At 35.4% G+C, this 21,482-nt stretch overlaps 3 protein-coding genes and 1 long non-coding RNA gene across 4 annotated transcripts; all 4 read left to right on the top strand.

Moving 5' to 3' along the window:
* The first annotated feature begins 5,028 nt into the window (after positions 1-5,028).
* LOC122306419 lies at positions 5,029-6,200 on the top strand. The gene is made up of 3 exons (XM_043118846.1): positions 5,029-5,302; positions 5,926-6,112; positions 6,159-6,200. Exons 1-3 carry the CDS (start codon positions 5,046-5,048, stop codon positions 6,198-6,200), a joined length of 486 nt encoding a protein of 161 aa, XP_042974780.1. The 5' UTR covers positions 5,029-5,045.
* Positions 6,201-6,261: 61 nt separating this feature from the next.
* LOC122308156 lies at positions 6,262-8,071 on the top strand. The gene is made up of 2 exons (XM_043121342.1): positions 6,262-6,797; positions 7,115-8,071. Exons 1-2 carry the CDS (start codon positions 6,296-6,298, stop codon positions 7,147-7,149), a joined length of 537 nt encoding a protein of 178 aa, XP_042977276.1. The 5' UTR covers positions 6,262-6,295; the 3' UTR covers positions 7,150-8,071.
* Positions 8,072-11,000: 2,929 nt separating this feature from the next.
* On the top strand, positions 11,001-12,472 carry LOC122306577. The gene is made up of 3 exons (XR_006241470.1): positions 11,001-11,026; positions 11,421-11,456; positions 12,313-12,472. It is a non-coding gene; the product is annotated as an uncharacterized LOC122306577 (long non-coding RNA).
* A 269-nt stretch (positions 12,473-12,741) lies between these two features.
* On the top strand, positions 12,742-19,448 carry LOC122307056. Its single transcript, XM_043119671.1, has 2 exons — positions 12,742-14,043; positions 19,381-19,448. Exons 1-2 carry the CDS (start codon positions 12,984-12,986, stop codon positions 19,437-19,439), a joined length of 1,119 nt encoding a protein of 372 aa, XP_042975605.1. The 5' UTR covers positions 12,742-12,983; the 3' UTR covers positions 19,440-19,448.
* The last annotated feature ends 2,034 nt before the right edge of the window (positions 19,449-21,482 follow it).

Genomic DNA, 21,482 nt, shown 5'->3' with positions numbered 1-21,482 from the left:
AGCATGATTTAGAAAATAGAAAGAGTTTTCCCTTTCCTCAACAACAATGAATTAGGGAGCTCCAACACGTCAACCATTACTCTCTTGGGAGACAGGTTTTGGAGTAATTCTTCTCTCCACAATACCTTTGTCGAAAAGGAGCTCCACTTTTATCATGAGGTGCTACCACTTGGAGGAAATAAGACATTTATTACAATCCCCATCATGATCTGCTATGCAAGGTTGTGCTGCAGAGCAATGGGACCACTCATGTCATGGATAAGGGCACCACCCCTTCTCTACCCTCTTTGGGGGGAGAAAAGGGTGAAAGGGAATCTCTCGAGTTTTTCCCATACTAGCAAGATTTTATACTTATCTTATGCTTAGCTATTCAGGGAAAAACATTACGCTTTTTTAAAAAGACAAAAATTAGTTTTTCTTGCATATTTGCTCAATGAGAAATATTAAACCACTAAGAATGTGTCCCGAATCTTCTTCTTTTTCTTCTTCTTCTTTTTTTTTTTTTTTTTTTTTTTTTTTTTTTTAACTTAGTGATTAAGGAGTATTTTTTAGTAGTATTTTGATTTTTTTTAAATATTTAAGAATATAAAAAATATGAATGAAAAAAAAATCAAAAAATTTGCTCTTATCGGGACTGAACTCGTGGTACATCCACCTAGAATGTAGCACTGCTCTTTGCACAATTGTTAATGTTTATATATCAGTTAATTTCATTCTCAAATCGGTGTGTAGAGTATACTTAATAAATTAGATATGTGACATAATTTAATATGAAAGATAACTTTTAAAATTTAAATCTTGTAAATTAAATCTTATCATCTAAATAATACGAATTGTATACTCCACATACCTGCTTTGAAAATAAAATTAACTTGTTGAAGACTTTAGCCCGGTCTTTTTCACATATCACATATCTATGATATGTTTTAAAGTTACTCTACAACAAAGATGGTGACGGATCTTCGTTCACACTGCCTTTTTCCTTGGTGGAGAATAATATTATATATATGGTTAACATCATTTTGGGTTGCATTTGTTGTTTGACTTGTTGAGTCTTTATACATAAAAACATGTCCCTTGTGTTCAATATCAACAACAATATTAATGTTATATATAATTAGCTAGGTCAAGTCTCCGGCACGCGAGACGTGTTCCCACAACGCATGCATCACGTTGAGGTTGAACGTCCCCAAATGATTCTCAATGTTATTCGAGGAAATTAACAATAATAATAATAATAATAATAATAATAATAATAATAATTCTCAGTTCACATCTTCATCATTAAATAATAATTAACTCATTCAAAATTATTTATTTTTGAATTTAGAAAACAAGAAAACGTGGTAGATAGATATTTTTGATGCTTACAAAATAAGTAAATCAAGGAAAATGATTATTTAAGATGAATTATTTGTAAGAAAAATAAATTCATTTTGATAAGAAGCAATCATTTTTATCATATATGTTTTTCTTGCTGCATGCAAGTGTTTAAAGCTAAAAGAAAGTAAAATTATTTTATAATAATTTTTTTTTAAAATTTTAAATACAATCACTTTTATATATTTTTTATATATTATATTAATATGATTAGCTGTATCATTTTTTTAATATAAAATAAATATTTTAACAAATCATATAAATGAAATGTATAAAAAATACATAAAAATGACTATATTTAAAAAATTTTTAAAAAATTATGTGGGTATACTAGATTAATCCAACTAAGAAAAAGAGGCTCAAGTAATTAACAATGATATTTGTGAGATAAATCAATCAAGTACTGTAATTTGTTGAAATTTTAGAGATGGTTTCAATTTAAAGATGAAGTAATTTTAAATGAATGATAAAAATTAAATAAAATATTATTAAAATATATTTTAAGATATGAAAATATTGAATTAAGATTTAAAAATTTTAAATTATTTATTATATTTCGAATCCAAACGGGCGTTAATTTATCTTTGTAAATTGCAAGGAAATTAACCTAGCTAGTTGTCAAGCCATAGTCAGAAGTAGCATACAGGCAGCTTTTCGATCTTCTGCTCTCTCTGACACCGAGTCCCTCTCGATCTTCTCTATCTTTGCTGTAACGAATGCCATCTGGCATCTAGCTCTGAGCGTGCAAGACTGGAAAACCCAACTTTCTAAGACGGCAGTGGATGGTGGGAGCCATGTTTGCGAGCTTACGTACGAGCTTTCGAAAGTTTGCCAGCAGTGTACCTGCAACGAAGTTAATACAGCCATCCGCCACCACTTGAACCAGGAGCCACCTTTTCTGCTATAACTTTTGCTTTAATGGAGCCTTATCTCTCCAGCAGAGACGCGTCGGCTGTGCCGTATTTTAATTAAATTATTTTAAGTGGTCGATATATTTAATATATATATTATATTTATAAGTGTAATTTAAAATGATAAGATCTAAGTTAATAAAAATAAAAACAAACAATATTATTATGGAGAAAAAATAAATTAGAATTATCAAATCACCACTTATCCAATCACTTAGACTTACGAAAATATGAAGATTTAACTATTTATATTTATCTTAACAATTATCTTATAAGTAGGTTAGATTTTTAATATTGACACGTGGATAAAAAAGTTTTATAATAAGGAAACCTAATATGAGAAATATTTAATTAATTAAATAAAATGTAACGTAATTATGATTCGAACTCAAGACCTGCATATCCGATTATTTATATTTCAATAACTCTATCTTAAAGCTTTTATATTATATATTATTTATTTAATGTAATTTAATTTAAAAAATAAATTTTAAAATTTAAATTTTATAAATTAAATTATGTTAAATATTAATAAGAATATATATATATATATATACATCAAAACTAGGCTTTTCCAAGTAACTTTGTTAGTCAAGGGTGATCGAATTAGTCTTGACAGGCTGGCAGATACGAGCTGACCGAGACATTTTCTTTATGAAGATACTAGGGAGGTAATGCATGCAAGTCCTTGCAGAATGGATAAGAAAGAGCGAAGACGCGAGATAAAGGAGGACAAATGCCACATGTGCCAAAGCCGCCATGAGCAGTCTACTTCCAGCCATGCATGTATATATATAGTGCTGATACCATGCATCTTCCATATATAATTAACAGCCACCCATATATCCATCACTATATATTATTGTACCCGGTTACGCGTTTAGTCCACCGTCACATCCACCCGTTGGCATGCATGCACGGCCTCCCGGACAGCATGAACCACAGAAATTAACGATGTCGCGTATGCATTACGTACGTACCGATCTCGACCTGACTGACGACATGATGTATTCATTGCACAAATGTCTCTTCTTTCATATGGTCACAATATGCTAACTCTGGACTTGGAAATTATTGGAAACCGCGGCTACCACAACTAATATATATGGAGTAATAAGTTACACTATATTATCATTTTATTTTCATATTATTATATAAAATGTGAAATATTTATTATTATTAGATGATAAAAAATTATTTAATAATACTAAATATATTACTTTTTATATAGTAAAATAAAAATAGAATGGTGATATAGGTTGTGTTTGGCCACAATGAATTTTCATCTTAAACATAAAATTCTCATCTTATCATTATAACTTTCTCAAATTTCCATATAAAATATAATAAATAATTTAACTTTTTCTTAACTTTTTCAAATCTTAATATAATAATAATATTAAAATATAATATTTTAATATTTAATCTTAAAACTCAAAATTCTTATTTGAAAATTCTCAGTAGCCAAGTAGAACCATAGTGTATCAAACTTTTCTTATATATGGACATGATCATACGATCTTAGTAAATAAAACTTGATGCCTTTCTCTCTGGCTGTCTTAGAATACATGATTCACTTTTCATTCTAAGATAGTGATGATGTGGCTCAATGTTATTGGCCTGATGTAATAGTTAGTTACTTAGTTACATTCAGTTTCTCTTCTATAAATAGGTTGATGAAAACAGCTGTACGCAACTCAGTTTTATAATACAGAAAAAAAGTTTAGCACGACTCTGCTTTTACTCTTTTCATTGTTCATTTTACTTCAAGATTCCATGATTAGATTCAGAATTTATCATGGTATCAGAGATTTTCTTTGATTAATCTGATTCTACGTGGATTCACTTTTCATTCTAAATGACGGAAACGGATACGGATTCGCCTTCACCTCGCAGCATGACTCCACCGTAGCCAAGTAGAACCATAGTGTATCAAACTTTTCTTATATATGGACATGATCATACGATCTTAGTAAATAAAACTTGATGCCTTTCTCTCTGGCTGTCTTAGAATACATGATTCACTTTTCATTCTAAGATAGTGATGATGTGGCTCAATGTTATTGGCCTGATGTAATAGTTAGTTACTTAGTTACATTCAGTTTCTCTTCTATAAATAGGTTGATGAAAACAGCTGTACGCAACTCAGTTTTATAATACAGAAAAAAAGTTTAGCACGACTCTGCTTTTACTCTTTTCATTGTTCATTTTACTTCAAGATTCCATGATTAGATTCAGAATTTATCATGGTATCAGAGATTTTCTTTGATTAATCTGATTCTACGTGGATTCACTTTTCATTCTAAATGACGGATACGGATACGGATTCGCCTTCACCTCGCAGCATGACTCCACCGTAGCCAAGTAGAACCATAGTGTATCAAACTTTTCTTATATATGGACATGATCATACGATCTTAGTAAATAAAACTTGATGCCTTTCTCTCTGGCTGTCTTAGAATACATGATTCACTTTTCATTCTAAGATAGTGATGATGTGGCTCAATGTTATTGGCCTGATGTAATAGTTAGTTACTTAGTTACATTCAGTTTCTCTTCTATAAATAGGTTGATGAAAACAGCTGTACGCAACTCAGTTTTATAATACAGAAAAAAAGTTTAGCACGACTCTGCTTTTACTCTTTTCATTGTTCATTTTACTTCAAGATTCCATGATTAGATTCAGAATTTATCATGGTATCAGAGATTTTCTTTGATTAATTTGATTCTACGTGGATTCACTTTTCATTCTAAATGACGGATACGGATACGGATTCGCCTTCACCTCGCAGCATGACTCCACCGAATCCGATCGAGGATTCTTACTATTTGCATCATGGAGAAAATCCAGGTCTGATGTTAGTATCACAGCAGCTAAAAGGTGACAATTATCCTACATGGGCGAGGGCTATGTCCAAAGCACTCAGTGCAAAGAACAAGATGGGGTTTGTTAATGGAACCCTAAAGAAACCTGCAAATACTTCAGATCCGAAGTTCTCAGCATGGGAAAGGTGTAATGATATGGTATTATCCTGGTTAATCAATTCAGTCACCAAGAATATAGCCTCGAGCATTCTGTATATGGATGTAGCGGCAGATGTTTGGAAGGATTTACAAGAAAGATTTTCGCAAGGGAATCGACCTCGAATTTTCCAATTAAAGAAAGCCATCAGTTCCTTAACTCAAGAGCAACAATCGGTTAGTGATTACTTTACTCAATTAAAAGCATATTGGGATGAATTAGCCAATTATCGCCAATTGCCACAATGCACATGTGGAATATTGAAAAATCTTTTGGAATTTCAGCAAGAAGAGTATATTTTACAATTCTTGATGGGACTAAATGATTCATTCACTAGTATAAGAGGACAGATTCTATTGATGGATCCTTTACCATCCATGAATCGAATTTTTTCCCTTGTTTTACAAGAGGAAAAACAGAGAGAAATCAAGATGAATTCTACATTGAGCTTTGACTCCATTGCTGCTGTGACAACTAAGAACACAAAGAATGTTAACTCATTCAACAAACAATCTGGATCTCGGAAAGATAGACCTGTATGCAGTCATTGTGGATATACGGGTCACACCTCAGACAAATGTTACAGAATCCATGGTTCTCAGCATGGGAAAGGTGTAATGATATGGTATTATCCTGGTTAATCAATTCAGTCACCAAGAATATAGCCTCGAGCATTCTGTATATCGATGTAGCGGCAGATGTTTGGAAGGATTTACAAGAAAGATTTTCGCAAGGGAATCGACCTCGAATTTTCCAATTAAAGAAAGCCATCAGTTCCTTAACTCAAGAGCAACAATCAGTTAGTGATTACTTTACTCAATTAAAAGCATATTGGGATGAATTAGCCAATTATCGCCAATTGCCACAATGCACATGTGGAATATTGAAAAATCTTTTGGAATTTCAGCAAGAAGAGTATATTTTACAATTCTTGATGGGACTAAATGATTCATTCACTAGTATAAGAGGACAGATTCTATTGATGGATCCTTTACCATCCATGAATCGAATTTTTTCCCTTGTTTTACAAGAGGAAAAACAGAGAGAAATCAAGATGAATTCTACACTGAGCTTTGACTCCATTGCTGCTGTGACAACTAAGAACACAAAGAATGTTAACTCATTCAACAAACAATCTGGATCTCGGAAAGATAGACCTATATGCAGTCATTGTGGATATACGGGTCACACCTCAGACAAATGTTACAGAATCCATGGTTTTCCACCAGGATTTAAATCCAAGAAATTCAATGTTCACTCAGCAAATCAAGTATCCTCTTCTACAGTTCAGGAAAGTAATGAGATTCCACAGTTATCATTCACACAAGAGCAATGTCAGCAAATTCTTGCCTTAATCAATCACTCTCCCAAATCAAATTGTCCTAGCTCATCAGTAAACCAAGTCTCCAATTTGGCTGCAGAAATACCTAACTCATATGGTATTCTTCCAACACCAAATGTCAAATATTCTGAAAACCTTTCAGGTAAAATTCCTTCTATCTCTGCCTCTGTCAATTCTCCACATATTCCTTGGATTATTGACACTGGCGCCACTGACCACATGGTCTACTCTACCAGTTTCTTTTCTTCAATTAATTCTTATGTTTCTTCATTTGTTAAATTGCCAAATAACAATCTTGTTTCAGTTACTCATATAGGAACTGTAACTCTGTCCAAAGACTTGGTATTACACAATGTTCTTTGTGTGCCTTCTTTTTCATTTAACCTCATATCAGCAAGTAAATTGACCAAAGATACTCATTGTTGTCTTGTTTTCATCTCCAAATTCTGCTTTGTACAGGGCCTATCTACATGGAAAACGATTGGAGTGGGTGAAGAAAAAGCTGGTCTATATCATCTCTTGCAGAAACACTCGGTTGGTTCATCATCTATTGCTCTTTCAGTCAATAAAGAATTCGACCTTTGGCATTACAGATTAGGCCACCTTTCTTTGTCTAGGTTACAAATTTTAAATAAATCTGTACCAGATATTAAAATTTCCAATTCCTCTCCATGTACTATTTGTCCATTAGCAAAACAGAAATGTCTCCCATTTGAACTCAGTAATAACACTTTTTTGATTCCTTTTCATCTTGTGCATTGTGATATATGGGGACCTTTTTCAGTTAATTCTTTAGATGGTTCAAAATTCTTTCTAACAATTGTGGATGACTTCTCTAAGTGCACTTGGGTGTATCTTATGAAACAAAAATCTCAAACTAGACAATACCTGCAATCCTTCTTTTGTCTTGTTGAAAATCAATTCAATCTCAAGATTAAATGCATTCGGACTGACAATGGGGCTGAATTCCATATGCCTGAGTATTATCTAGCTAAAGGTGTAATTCATCAAAGGAGTTGTGTTGAAAAACCACAACAAAATGGTGTGGTTGAAAGAAAACATCAGCATTTGCTGAATGTTGCTAGATCTCTTAGATTTCAGGCCTCATTACCATTAAAGTTTTGGGGTGACTGCATTTTAACAGCAACACATTTAATCATCTTAACTCCTACACCTTTATTAGCTAACAAGTCACCATATGAAGTCCTCCATTCTTCTCCTCCTTCATATACTCATCTAAGAGTATTTGGATGTTTATGTTTTGCATCCACTCTTTCCAGAAACAGATCTAAATTTGATCCTCGAGCCAAAAAGTCCATTTTCATAGGATATCCTTATGCTGTGAAAGGCTACAAATTGTATGATCTTGAATCTCATACAACATTTTTATCTCGTGATGTGATATTTCATGAGTCTATTTTCCCTTTTGCATCTATAAATTCGAATCCATCTCATGATATTGATCCTTTTTTAGTATTACCTAATATCATTTCTGAAACATCAATTCCACCTGTTGCAGATAATTTTCTGTTTACAGATTCATCATCTCTTCCTTCAAACACTTCTAATTCTGATTCAAATAATTCTCCTTCATTCCCACCTCCTGCTCCCATTCCTTCCAATCAAATTCCTCCAAGACAGTCCACTAGACAAAGAAGACAACCTAGTTATTTGCAAGACTATCATTATCAACTTGCTTTGACAAACAACAATCATGCTTTTCTTCACTCTCCTCAATCAGATTTCATGGCAGAAAGTTCTCAAGGTACATGTTATCCTATCTCTAATTTTGTTTCTTATCATAAACTCTCACCTTCTCATAGATGTTTCACATTGTCAATATCTTCCCACACTGAACCAAAGTCATTCTCTCAAGCCATAAAAATACCTGAATGGCAAGAAGCCATGAATGCTGAAATCAGAGCTCTTGAACAAAATAAAACTTGGACTCTTACTTCCTTACCTGTAGGAAAGAAACCTATAGGCTGTAAGTGGATCTATCGTATAAAATACAAGGCAGATGGAAGCATTGAGAGGTATAAAGCCAGATTGGTGGCAAAGGGATATACACAAGTTGAAGGATTAGATTTTCAGGAAACTTTTTCTCCTGTTGCAAAGCTGACCACAGTGAGGTGTTTGCTAGCTTTGGCTGCTGCTAAAAACTGGTATTTACATCAATTAGATGTAAATAATGCTTTTTTGCATGGTGACCTCAATGAAGAAGTCTACATGGACATACCACCAGGATTTGCAGAAAAAGGAGATTCTCGGGTTTGCAGGCTTACCAAGTCACTTTATGGATTGAGACAAGCCTCACGCCAATGGTTTTCCAAACTTTCCTCTGCTATTATTGAATATGGATTCACTAAGTCCAATTCTGATCATTCACTTTTCATCAAGACAACAGATACTTCTTTCATTGCTTTGTTAGTTTATGTAGATGACATAATACTAGCAAGCAATAACATGGATTCAATCATTGCCTTGAAGTCATTCTTAGATGATAGATTCAAAATCAAAGATCTGGGGGTATTGAAATACTTCTTAGGTCTAGAGGTGGCTAGATCTAACAAAGGGATCACTTTGTGCCAAAGAAAATACACATTAGACATCCTACAAGACTCAGGTTTACTAGCTGCAAAACCTGTCCAGTTTCCCATGGAACAAAACATAAAATTATCTTCATTTGAAGGTGATTTAATTGAAGATGCTTCCAGCTATCGAAGGTTAATTGGTAGGTTGATATATCTTACCATTTCTCGGCCAGACTTGACTTATGCAGTTCAAGTTCTTAGCCAATACATGGATAAATCTCGACAACCTCACTTAGATGCAGCTAATAGAGTCCTTAGATATTTGAAGGGAACACCTGCACAAGGGTTATTTTTTTCAGCACAATCTGATTTGCATCTCAAGGCTTTTTGTGACTCTGACTGGGCAGGGTGTGTGGATTCTAGAAAATCAGTAACAGGCTTTTGTGTTTTCCTTGGTAATTCACTCATATCTTGGAAATCTAAAAAGCAACAAACCGTGTCAAGATCTTCAGCTGAAGCTGAATATAGAGCCATGGCATCCACCACTTGTGAATTGACATGGCTGCTTGCCTTAATGAAAGATTTTCAGATTGATCATCACCAACCTGCTCTGCTATTTTGTGATAATAAAGCTGCTTTACACATTGCAGCAAACCCGGTGTTCCATGAAAGAACAAAACACATCGAAATAGATTGCCACATTGTAAGGGAGAAAATGCTGGACAACATCATCAAACCACTACATGTTGCATCTGCTCATCAATTAAGTGACATTTTTACTAAACCCCTTGGCTGTAACCAGTTTCATAGCTTGCTATCCAAGATGGGAATTTTAGACATCCATTCTCCATCTTGAGGGGGACTCTTAGAATACATGATTCACTTTTCATTCTAAGATAGTGATGATGTGGCTCAATGTTATTGGCCTGATGTAATAGTTAGTTACTTAGTTACATTCAGCTTCTCTTCTATAAATAGGTTGATGAAAACAGCTGTGCGCAACTCAGTTTTATAAAACAGAAGAAAAGTTTAGCACGACTCTGCTTTTACTCTTTTCATTGTTCATTTTACTTCAAGATTCCATGATTAGATTCAGAATTTATCAGGCTGAAAGCAATTCCAGGCGTTATGAACCAATACATTTAGTTATTTGTAATTCTTTTCAATTTAACCATTCGGGCATCAGGTTTACGTTAGATTCATGGTATGCCATTGTAATACCCTAGTCTTACTACGTGAGTCTTTACGTCATTTTATTTTATTTCTTAAGTTAAATATGTTCATGTAAAGATTTTTATTATTTCATTTTAGATGGGTGTGTTTTTGTTTTTATTTATTTTTTATGTGGGTTGTTAAAATAAATTAAGTACATGATTTTTAAGGCCTAATAGATGAAGAAATTCATTTTCAAACCCATCGGTCTACACCTCATAGATAAAGAAATTCATTTTCAAACCCATCAGTCTATACCTAATAGATGAAGAAATTCATTTTCAAACCCATCGGTCTACACCTAATAGATAAAGAAATTCATTTTCAAACTCATCGGTCTACACCTAATAGATGAAGAAATTCATCTTCAAACCCATCGGTCTACACCTAATAAACGAAGAAATTCATTTTCAAACCCATCGGTCTACACCTAATAGATGAAGAAATTCATTTTCAAACCCATCGGTCTACACCTAACAAATGAAGAACAAGTCTTCTTCATCTCTCTTCCATACTAGCCAACTCCACTTCTCTCTTTTCTTCTCCTCTTCAAGAAATCAATCCTCTCACTTTCTTCAAGCTTTGGACCTTCACTTAACCTCTTGAAAGAATCTAAGAGCTTAAGGTAAATTGTTTAAGATGATTTTATGTGATTTTCGAAGCTAACTAAATTGTTTAGTTTATGTTTTGATGTTATGTTTTGTATATCTACATATATGTTCTGTTTTAAGGGATTAATTATATATATAGGGCTGTTTTGATGTTGTGTTTTGTATATATATATAATTATGCTCTGTTTTAAGTGATTAAATGCATATATGAAGCTATTTTGATGTTATGTTAACTAAATTAATTATCTTCTTATGTTACTCTTGTAAGGATTTGTCGAGATGGTAGTTATTTGAAATAACATTAAGGGTAGAAAACGACGTTAGATTTATAATATTTTAGCCATCGTTAAAAAGGGGATCTAAAGGATGTTGGATGAGTTTTAACACACTTGTTATTTATTGGATTAGGATTTTCTGAAGTTAAAGGAATTTCAGCGGATCGAGGTAAGTAGCTATGACCATGCGCCCACACCAAGTTCTCTTGTGGAAGAATATATCTCTATCTCTTTCCAAATGTTCTTCTAATTAAAGAATAAATGAGTTTATATTATGTATAAGCCTTTCTTGGTAGCCCCTGTTAAGTATCCTATCGATTATAATTGATTGTATGTGTATATGGTAATGCATGCATGTAGATCCTAAGTCATGAAATTTTTTTATACATGCTTCTTGAAATAACTAAGATTTTATTTATATGTAAGCATGACATAAAATGTTATTTTCCAAAATAAAAGCATATTCATCGGACTAAGGAAGATATGGAAAATGTTGATTTCAAAGAAAGAAAATGAATGAATTAATGTATGAAAGTATGTAATGGCCACATGAAAGGAAATGATATCAAAGAAATGGGCAGATTGCAATGCCGGGTAAGTAGTACTGGTAGTGCACCCAGTGCTGCTCCCTGACAGAAAGGGGTTCCTAACCTGTGGCCACGGGTGGAATCCAGGTCCAACAGGACCGCTAACCCCAACACACGGGGCGTAATAGTGTGTTGGCCACAAGAAAGTGAAAGATTAAATGAAGTGTATGCATGAAGATATGATATATAAGTATGTATGAAAATAAGAAATAAAGATTTTTGCATGAAAGTATGAAGTAAGTATATGCATGATAGTAAGAAGTAAGTGTATGTATGATGTTATAAAGAAAGTATATGCATGGAAGTATTGTCAGAATTAGTATTGGTTTATGGATGCATGTTTTCAAAAGAAAGTACTATATGCTTTTTAAGTTAATAGCATGGTGTACTACTTACTGAGTATTAGACTCACTTTGTGTTTATGTTTTAAACGTCCAGGTACAGACGAATCTACTGAGGAGCTGAGTATTACTGAGGAGGGAGAGGCCGATGTTTAGTAGTCCCTGGGTAGTTTGGTTTCTTCTATGATGATATATGTTTCTTATGTTTCAATAATGGAAACCCTCCTGCTTTAAGTTAGTTTTCTTTTGTAATGACTAAAGGGATTGAGTCCCTTTTTGTTTAAAGTAATTATCTTAAATAAATGGATGACGGACTCTGAGAGTCCTTTGTAAATGAATGTAAAGGTATGTCTATTAGATGTTTATTTCAGTTAGAAATTAGAATTTATGCGTAATGCGTTCGAATCGTCACGCATTATCTTTAAAATAATAATAATAATAATAATAATAATAATAACAATATGGGCATTCATTTAGAACTAAATTTACTGTTATAATAGGAAAAAAAAAAGAACAAGTACGGGATCACAGTCTCGCTTTTGTTAGGGTGGGGTTGTGACAAATCTTGGTATCAGAGCAAAGGTTAAGAAGTCCTGTAGACTTTAGGGGTAAACTAGGCTAAGGCCCTCTCTCTAAAGTATGCCAAGCTCCGCAGCAGGTTCAAATGGTATTTCTTATTGCATGATATGAATTTTGTAAAGAGATTTCAAGTTATGTATGCTACTTTGTATGAGTTCTTGCTAATGCTATTGTTATCCATGTTCTAGTATGGCAACACAACACAATAACAATAAACGTCGAGGGCGGCCCAATGTCCGTAATCCTGAAGATCAACAAGAATCTCCTAGAGATTCTGAAAACCTCGTTGATGCGGCAACTCGCCTTATAGAGGTTTTCACTAGTGGGCAATCCGCCATGCAAGTACAAGTCCCACATCTGACTGCTTTTGATCACTTCTGCAAACAGCATCCTCCGTTGTTTGATGGCAAGGGTACGGAATTAGATGCAGATAATTGGTTAGAGCGCTTGGAGAAAATTTTCAGTGTAATCAGCTGTACTGAGGAACAAAAGGTAGAATTTGCAGCATATAACTTGGCTGATGTGGCCAATGGGTGGTGGAAGGCCACTCGCGGATTTATTCAGCAGGAATTGGGCGAAGCTATCCCTATATCATGGGATAAATTTAAAGAGGCATTTAATGACCGGTTCTTTCCTGTATCCATTCGAGAGGCCAAGGCCCGAGAGTTTGCTGACTTGAAACAAGGGACAATGACAGTGAGACAGTATGCATCAAAATTTGTGGAGTTGTCGAGATTTGCCCCACACTTGGTCCACACTGAGGCATTGAAGGCCGAGAAGTTTGAGCGAGGCCTAAACCCCAGAATTATGGACTCCCTTCTTGCATTGAAGATTAGAAAGTTCGCGGACTTGGAAGATAGAGCAGTGATACTTGAGGAGAATTTACGAGTCCGGGCAGGGGAATTCAGTCAAAGGAAGAGGCCATTTTATGCCATGGAGCAAAATAAGGGCAAGACACCTATGTACAGCCCGATGCCCAAGCCAATCCAAGTGGTCAAACCTCCCCAACGTGGTACAACAGCGCCTCACCCCGCATGCCAAAACTGTGGCAAACGTCATGCTGGGAAGTGCCTTATGGGGACTAACATCTGCTTTAAATGTGGTAAGATAGGTCATTTGGCACGGGAGTGTACAATGCTTGTGGCCCCTAATACTCAAGTGCAGAATCAAGGGCAGAAGAATCCAGCACCGGCTCGAGTTTTCGCGTTAACATTTGATGATGCTGATACTTCTCCTAATGTGGTAACAGGTATTCTTCCCCTGTTTTCACATCGTGCTTTAGTACTATTTGATTCTGGTGCTACGCATTCATTTATATCCCGTAAATATGCATGCCTGAGCGAGAGAGCACCTGAACCTCTTGAGCCAGTGATGTCTGTTTCTTCACCTCTCGGGAAATCCATGATTTGTCAGTTTGTGTTGAAGGGTTGCGCGATAAAGATACAAGATCGACATCTCCTTGCTGATTTGATATTATTTGATATGGAGGAGTTTGATGTGATTTTGGGCATGGATTGGTTGTCTCAATACCATGCTAGCTTGGAGTGCTTCAAGAAGGAAGTAATCTTTAGACTACCAGGTGAGTTAGAGTTCCGTTTCTGTGCTGCGACTAAGAGTATTATGCCGAATATGATCTCTGCATTAAAGGCCACCACTATGTTAAGGAAGGGTTGTGCAGGATTTCTTGCTAGTTTGGTGATGCCACAACCAAATGGGCCTAAGTTGCAAAATATAGAGGTGGTGAAGAATTTTCCTGATGTCTTTCCAGACGAACTACCTGGCTTACCTCCAGGTAGGGAGATTGAGTTCTCTATAGATATCATTCCGGGAACGGCCCCTATCTCTAAAACGCCATACCGGATGGCACCTATAGAGCTCAAGGAGCTTAAGGATCAATTGCAAGAATTGTTGGAAAAAGGCTTTATTCGCCCTAGTGTATCACCGTGGGGTGCACCAGTTCTCTTTGTGAAAAAGAAGGATGGGTCGTTGCGACTTTGTATCGATTATAGAGAACTTAATAGGGTGACTGTTAAGAATCGGTATCCTCTACCACGGATTGATGATTTATTTGATCAACTTCAAGGATCCCAAGTATTTTCAAAGATTGATCTCCGATCAGGGTACCATCAGTTGAAGATTAAGGCGGAGGATATTCCAAAGACTGCTTTCAGAACGAGATATGGACATTATGAATTTTTAGTGATGTCCTTTGGATTGACCAACGCCCCAGCGGCTTTCATGGACTTGATGAATCATGTCTTTAAGGAGTATATTGATCAGTTTGTAATAATATTTATTGATGACATTCTTATTTACTCAAGAACCCCGGAAGAACATGTGAAGCATTTGGAGGTTGTTCTTCAAGTTTTGCGGGAGAAGAAATTATATGCTAAGTTGAATAAGTGTGAGTTTTGGTTACAAGAGATTTCTTTTCTTGGCCATATAATTTCAAAGGATGGTATTTCCGTAGATCCTGCAAAGGTGGAGGCGATAGTGGAATGGCCTAGACCAAAAACTATTCAAGAAATTAGAAGCTTCCTTGGTCTTGCGGGGTATTATCGAAGATTTGTTGGAGGGTTTTCTCGCATCGCAGTTCCTTTAACGACCTTGACCCGAAAGGGTGAGGAATTCATATGGACAACAGAATGTGAGAAAAGCTTTCAGGAGCTCAAGGAGAAACTTGTGACGGCACCTGTTCTTACTATACCTTTGGGTACAGAAGGATTTGTAATATACAGCAATGCCTCACACAAAGGGTTGGGGTGTGTTCTTATGCAGCATGGAAAAGTTGTAGCGTATGCTTCGCGTCAACTTAAGGATTATGAGCGCAACTACCCAACCCATGATTTAGAATTGGCTACTGTGGTATTTGCCTTAAAGATATGGTGACATTACCTTTATGGGGAACATTGTGAAATTTATACGGACCACAAGAGTCTAAAATATTTCTTCACTCAAAAGGAGTTAAATATGAGGCAGCGTAGATGGTTGGAGCTATTGAAAGATTATGATTGTAATATCAACTACCACCTCGGCAAAGCTAATGTAGTTGCCGACGCCCTTAGTCGAAAGTCTTCTTCTGGCACTCTCAGGAGTATGTATACTCCCCAGAAATTTGTTCTTCTAGATATGGAGAAGCTGGGAGTGGAAATGGTGATGGATGTACAAGCAAGGCTAAATAGCCTAGTTCTTGGCCCAACAATATTGGACCAAATTAAAGCTGCTCAAAGTGAAGACCTTAACCTCCAGAAGATCAAAGCGGATATTTTAGAAGGAAAACAACCTGATTTTGTGATTTCTAGTGATGAATCATTGCGGTTTAAAGGAAGATCGTGTGTACCAGCTAAAAAGGAACTAAGGGATCTAATATTGAGGGAAGCACATCGGTCTCTATACACAGTGCATCCAGGTAGTACCAAAATGTATCGAGACCTGAGACAACACTACTGGTGGAGCGGAATGAAACGAGACGTGGCTAACTTTGTAGCTCAATGCCTGACATGCCAGCAAGTTAAGGCTGAGCATCAAAGACCCTCGGGAGCACTACAGCCACTACCAATACCAGTTTGGACATGGGATGAAATCAGCATGGATTTTGTAACTGGATTTCCTAAAGCCCAAGGAGGACAAGATTCTGTGTGGGTGATTGTCGACAGATTATCGAAATCAGCCCACTTCATACCAATTCAGATGACTTACTCGATGAGTAAGTTGGCAGAGATATATGTCAAAGAGATAGTTAGGTTGCACGGAGTTCCGTCCAATATAGTATCGGATAGGGACTCACGGTTTACTTCAGCATTTTGGAGGAGCGTACAAAGGAACTTGGGGACAGAATTGACTTATAGCACTGCTTTCCACCCTCAGACAGATGGGCAATCTGAGAGAACAATTCAAATTCTTGAAGATATGTTACGGGCATGTGTCTTGGATTTCAAGGAAAGTTGGATAAAATACTTACCATTAGTTGAATTTGCCTACAATAATAGTCACCAAGAGAGTATCAATGCGGCACCATATGAAGTTTTGTATGGGCGCAAATGTAGATCGCCCCTTTATTGGGACGAGGTTGGTGAGAAAAAGATGTTGGGCCTTGATTTAGTTCAAAATATGCAAGAAAAAGTAGCTATCATCAGAAAGAGGCTTGCCCTAACTCAAGAGAGGCAAAAGAAATATGCCGATCATAGAAGAAGGGAGCTGCACTTTGAGGTAGGAGACAAAGTATTCCTTCGGGTAGCTCCAATGAAAGGAGTTATGAGATTTGGCAAGAAAGGCAAATTAACCCCAAGATACATTGGCCCATTTGAGATTCTTGAAAAGATAGGAGCAGTTGCATATCGACTCGCACTACCCCCAAAATTTTCAGTCATGCATAATGTTTTCCATGTTTCAATGTTTCGAAAATATGTGCATGACCCTACACATGTGTTGGATTATGCACCTCTCCAAGTGCATAAAGATTTCTCATACGAGGAAGCACCAATCCGAATCTTAGATCGGGAGGTTCGAGTACTTCGCAATAAAACCATTCCGATGGTCAAAGTACTTTGGAACCATCACACTGAGCAAGAGGCAACCTGGGAACATGAGGACGACGTGAGGATTAAATATCCCACTCTTTTTCTTTGAGGTACGTTCAATCTCGAGGACGAGATTATTTTAAGGTGGGGAGAGTTGTAATACCCTAGTCTTACTACGTGAGTCTTTACGTCATTTTATTTTATTTCTTAAGTTAAATATGTTCATGTAAAGATTTTTATTATTTCATTTTAGATGGGTGTGTTTTTGTTTTTATTTTTTATTTTATGTGGGTTGTTAAAATAAATTAAGTACATGATTTTTAAGGCCTAATAGATGAAGAAATTCATTTTCAAACCCATCGGTCTACACCTCATAGATAAAGAAATTCATTTTCAAACCCATCGGTCTATACCTAATAGATGAAGAAATTCATTTTCAAACCCATCGGTCTACACCTAATAGATAAAGAAATTCATTTTCAAACCCATCGGTCTACACCTAATAGATGAAGAAATTCATCTTCAAACCCATCGGTCTATACCTAATAAATGAAGAAATTCATTTTCAAACCCATCGGTCTACACCTAATAGATGAAGAAATTCATTTTCAAACCCATCGGTCTACACCTAACAAATGAAGAACAAGTCTTCTTCATCTCTCTTCCATACTAGCCAACTCCACTTCTCTCTTTTCTTCTCCTCTTCAAGAAATCAATCCTCTCACTTTCTCCAAGCTTTGGACCTTCACTTGACCTCTTGAAAGAATCTAAGAGCTTAAGGTAAATTGTTTAAGATGATTTTATGTGATTTTCGAAGCTAACTAAATTGTTTAGTTTATGTTTTGATGTTATGTTTTGTATATCTACATATATATTCTGTTTTAAGGGATTAATTATATATATAGGGCTGTTTTGATGTTGTGTTTTGTATATATATATAATTATGCTCTGTTTTAAGTGATTAAATGCATATATGAAGCTATTTTGATGTTATGTTAACTAAATTAATTATCTTCTTATGTTACTCTTGTAAGGATTTGTCGAGATGGTAGTTATTTGAAATAACATTAAGGGTAGAAAACAACGTTAGATTTATAATATTTTAGCCATCGTTAAAAAGGGGATCTAAAGGATGTTGGATGAGTTTTAACACACTTGTTATTTATTGGATTAGGATTTTCTGAAGTTAAAGGAATTTCAGCGGATCGAGGTAAGTAGCTATGACCATGCGCCCACACCAAGTTCTCTTGTGGAAGAATATATCTCTATCTCTTTCCAAATGTTCTTCTAATTAAAGAATAAATGAGTTTATATTATGTACAAGCCTTTCTTGGTAGCCCCTGTTAAGTATCCTATCGATTATAATTGATTGTATGTGTATATGGTAATGCATGCATGTAGATCCTAAGTCATGAAATTTTTTTATACATGCTTCTTGAAATAACTAAGATTTTATTTATATGTAAGTATGACATAAAATGTTATTTTCCAAAATAAAAGCATATTCATCGGACTAAGGAAGATATGAAAAATGTTGATTTCAAAGAAAGAAAATGAATGAATTAATGTATGAAAGTATGTAATGGCCACATGAAAGGAAATGATATCAAAGAAATGGGCAGATTGCAATGCCGGGTAAGTAGTACTGGTAGTGCACCCAGTGCTGCTCCCTGACAGAAAGGGGTTCCTAACCTGTGGCCACGGGTGGAATCCAGGTCCAACAGGACCGCTAACCCCAACACACGGGGCGTAATAGTGTGTTGGCCACAAGAAAGTGAAAGATTAAATGAAGTGTATGCATGAAGATATGATATATAAGTATGTATGAAAATAAGAAATAAAGATTTTTGCATGAAAGTATGAAGTAAGTATATGCATGATAGTAAGAAGTAAGTGTATGTATGATGTTATAAAGAAAGTATATGCATGGAAGTATTGTCAGAATTAGTATTGGTTTATGGATGCATGTTTTCAAAAGAAAGTACTATATGCTTTTTAAGTTAACAGCATGGTGTACTACTTACTGAGTATTAGACTCACTTTGTGTTTATGTTTTAAACGTCCAGGTACAGACGAATCTACTGAGGAGCTGAGTATTACTGAGGAGGGAGAGGCCGATGTTTAGTAGTCCCTGGATAGTTTGGTTTCTTCTATGATGATATATGTTTCTTATGTTTCAATAATAGAAACCATCCTGCTTTAAGTTAGTTTTCTTTTGTAATGACTAAAGGGACTGAGTCCCTTTTTGTTTAAAGTAGTTATCTTAAATAAATGGATGACGGACTCTGAGAGTCCTTTGTAAAGGAATGTAAAGGTATGTCTATTAGATGTTTATTTCAGTTAAAAATTAGAATTTATGCGTAATGCGTTCGAATCGTCACGCATTATTTTTAAGAATAATAATAATAATAATAATAATAATAATAATAATAACAACAATATGGGCATTCATTTAGAACTAAATTTACTGTTATAATAGGAAAAAAAAAGAACAAGTACGGGATCGGTCTCGCTCTTGTTAGGGTGGGGTTGTGACAGCCATGTAGGGGTGTTCAAAATTTCGAGACTTCCGATTCCGACCGATTTCCGCTCCGATTCCGACACTAGCGGAGTCGGAATATTCGGAACTCGGAATCGGAATCGGAATATTCCGATTCCGATTCGGTATTCGGAATCGGAATCGGTGCCCGGATTGGTTCCGATTCCGAATACCGAATTCCGAGTTTTTTAAAAAAAAATTATGCAGTTTCAAAACGACGTCGTTTTGCAGCTGCATAATTTTTTTAAAAAACTGGAACGGCGTCGTTCCATTTAAAAGGGAACGACGCCGTTTTTCGTAACTGGTAACTCTCACGCCGACTCGCCGAGTGCTCTCAACTCAAGTCTCACGGACATCTCTCTGTCACTGTGTCACAGACTCACATGACTCACTCACTCACATTTCTTGCCTCTCGGCTCTCACTCTCTCAGACTTGAACTTGAAGACTTCAGAGTTCAGACTTCAGAGTTCAGTGCTGCCGCTCACGCCTCACGGTCTCGACTCAGACCGATTTAGTTTAGATCCCTCCACTGCTCCACAGACCTCTCACGCCGCAGGCCCCCACCGATTAGCTGTCGCCGCACTGCCGCAGTGCCGATTGCCGAATCCGAGCAGTTTTTTTAGTAAGGTAAATATAGGAATTATCATGAGATAAATTGTGGATTATTTGATGTATGGATTTTTTTTGTATTGAGGAACCGTTTTGCATTTTCAGTATTTTTTCTGTTTGTGATTTTGGACATTGAAGGCAACCTGTTTGTAGAAATGTCACAAAGAAAATGTTTGAATATTTTCAGCCGTGGTTTCACTGGTTTGGTGCATGTTGGGGTCCACTTTATATATCTACATTATCATATATATGTCATAATTTATATATATATATATATATAATATCCGAATGGTTCAAGCAAAGCAAATAACAAATATATATGTTATTTGTGAAGTTACAAATATATATGCAAATAACATATATATATATATATAACAAATATATATGGGAGTAGAAAGTTTGAAGTATCAAAACAAATATATATGTAAAGAAGACCATGTGAGGTTTACTCTTTGTGAGATATACATTACTGCTTAAGCCTTAAGGTCAATACCTCTTTGTGAGGTATACATTACTGCGCTGGGACCTACAGGCTATATAGCATGGACATGTTTGTGAGGAGTTAATAGCAGGTTGTGTGTAAGACATCAAGAGGCTTAGTAACTAAGCCAACTGGCTAAAAATTATCATGAGATCGTGGATATTGAAAAGTTGAAAACTATATATATATATATATTATAACTTGGCTGAAAATTATCATGAGATAAAGATATTGAAAACTATATATATATATATATTATAACTTGCACATGAAGTTATAATATATATATAGTCTAGCACCTACGATTATTGCTCACAAAAAGAAAATTAAATTCATGTAATTTGTAGGATATAATATAGTCTCAAAGGTCAACATGTATTCAATCACTTTCAGCACACTAGAACTGAGAATGCCAATGAGAGTACCAATCATTGGAAAAAGTATTTGCTTAATGTAAATTGTAATAAAGCATGTCATTGGAAAAAGTAGCAAATAAAGAGAATGCAGCAAATAAGGAGAATATAGCAATAGATTCCTA

Source organism: Carya illinoinensis, chromosome 4, assembly GCF_018687715.1.
Source record: "Carya illinoinensis cultivar Pawnee chromosome 4, C.illinoinensisPawnee_v1, whole genome shotgun sequence".
Classification (NCBI taxonomy): Eukaryota; Viridiplantae; Streptophyta; class Magnoliopsida; order Fagales; family Juglandaceae; genus Carya; species Carya illinoinensis.
This window is presented reverse-complemented; position numbering and strand designations above follow the sequence as displayed.

Coding starts and splice junctions, on each gene's coding strand:
- LOC122306419 (XM_043118846.1), top strand. CDS start 5,046: ATGACGGATACGGATACGGATTCGCCTTCACCTCGCAGCATGACTCCA. Junction 5,303..5,925: donor AAGTTCTCAGCATGGGAAAG/GTGTAATGATAT, acceptor AGCATGGGAAAG/GTGTAATGATATGGTATTAT. Junction 6,113..6,158: donor TAACTCAAGAGCAACAATCA/GTTAGTGATTAC, acceptor GGGATGAATTAG/CCAATTATCGCCAATTGCCA.
- LOC122308156 (XM_043121342.1), top strand. CDS start 6,296: ATGGATCCTTTACCATCCATGAATCGAATTTTTTCCCTTGTTTTACAA. Junction 6,798..7,114: donor ATATTCTGAAAACCTTTCAG/GTAAAATTCCTT, acceptor TGCTTTGTACAG/GGCCTATCTACATGGAAAAC.
- LOC122307056 (XM_043119671.1), top strand. CDS start 12,984: ATGGCAACACAACACAATAACAATAAACGTCGAGGGCGGCCCAATGTC. Junction 14,044..19,380: donor TTCTCCTAATGTGGTAACAG/GTATTCTTCCCC, acceptor TTAAACGTCCAG/GTACAGACGAATCTACTGAG.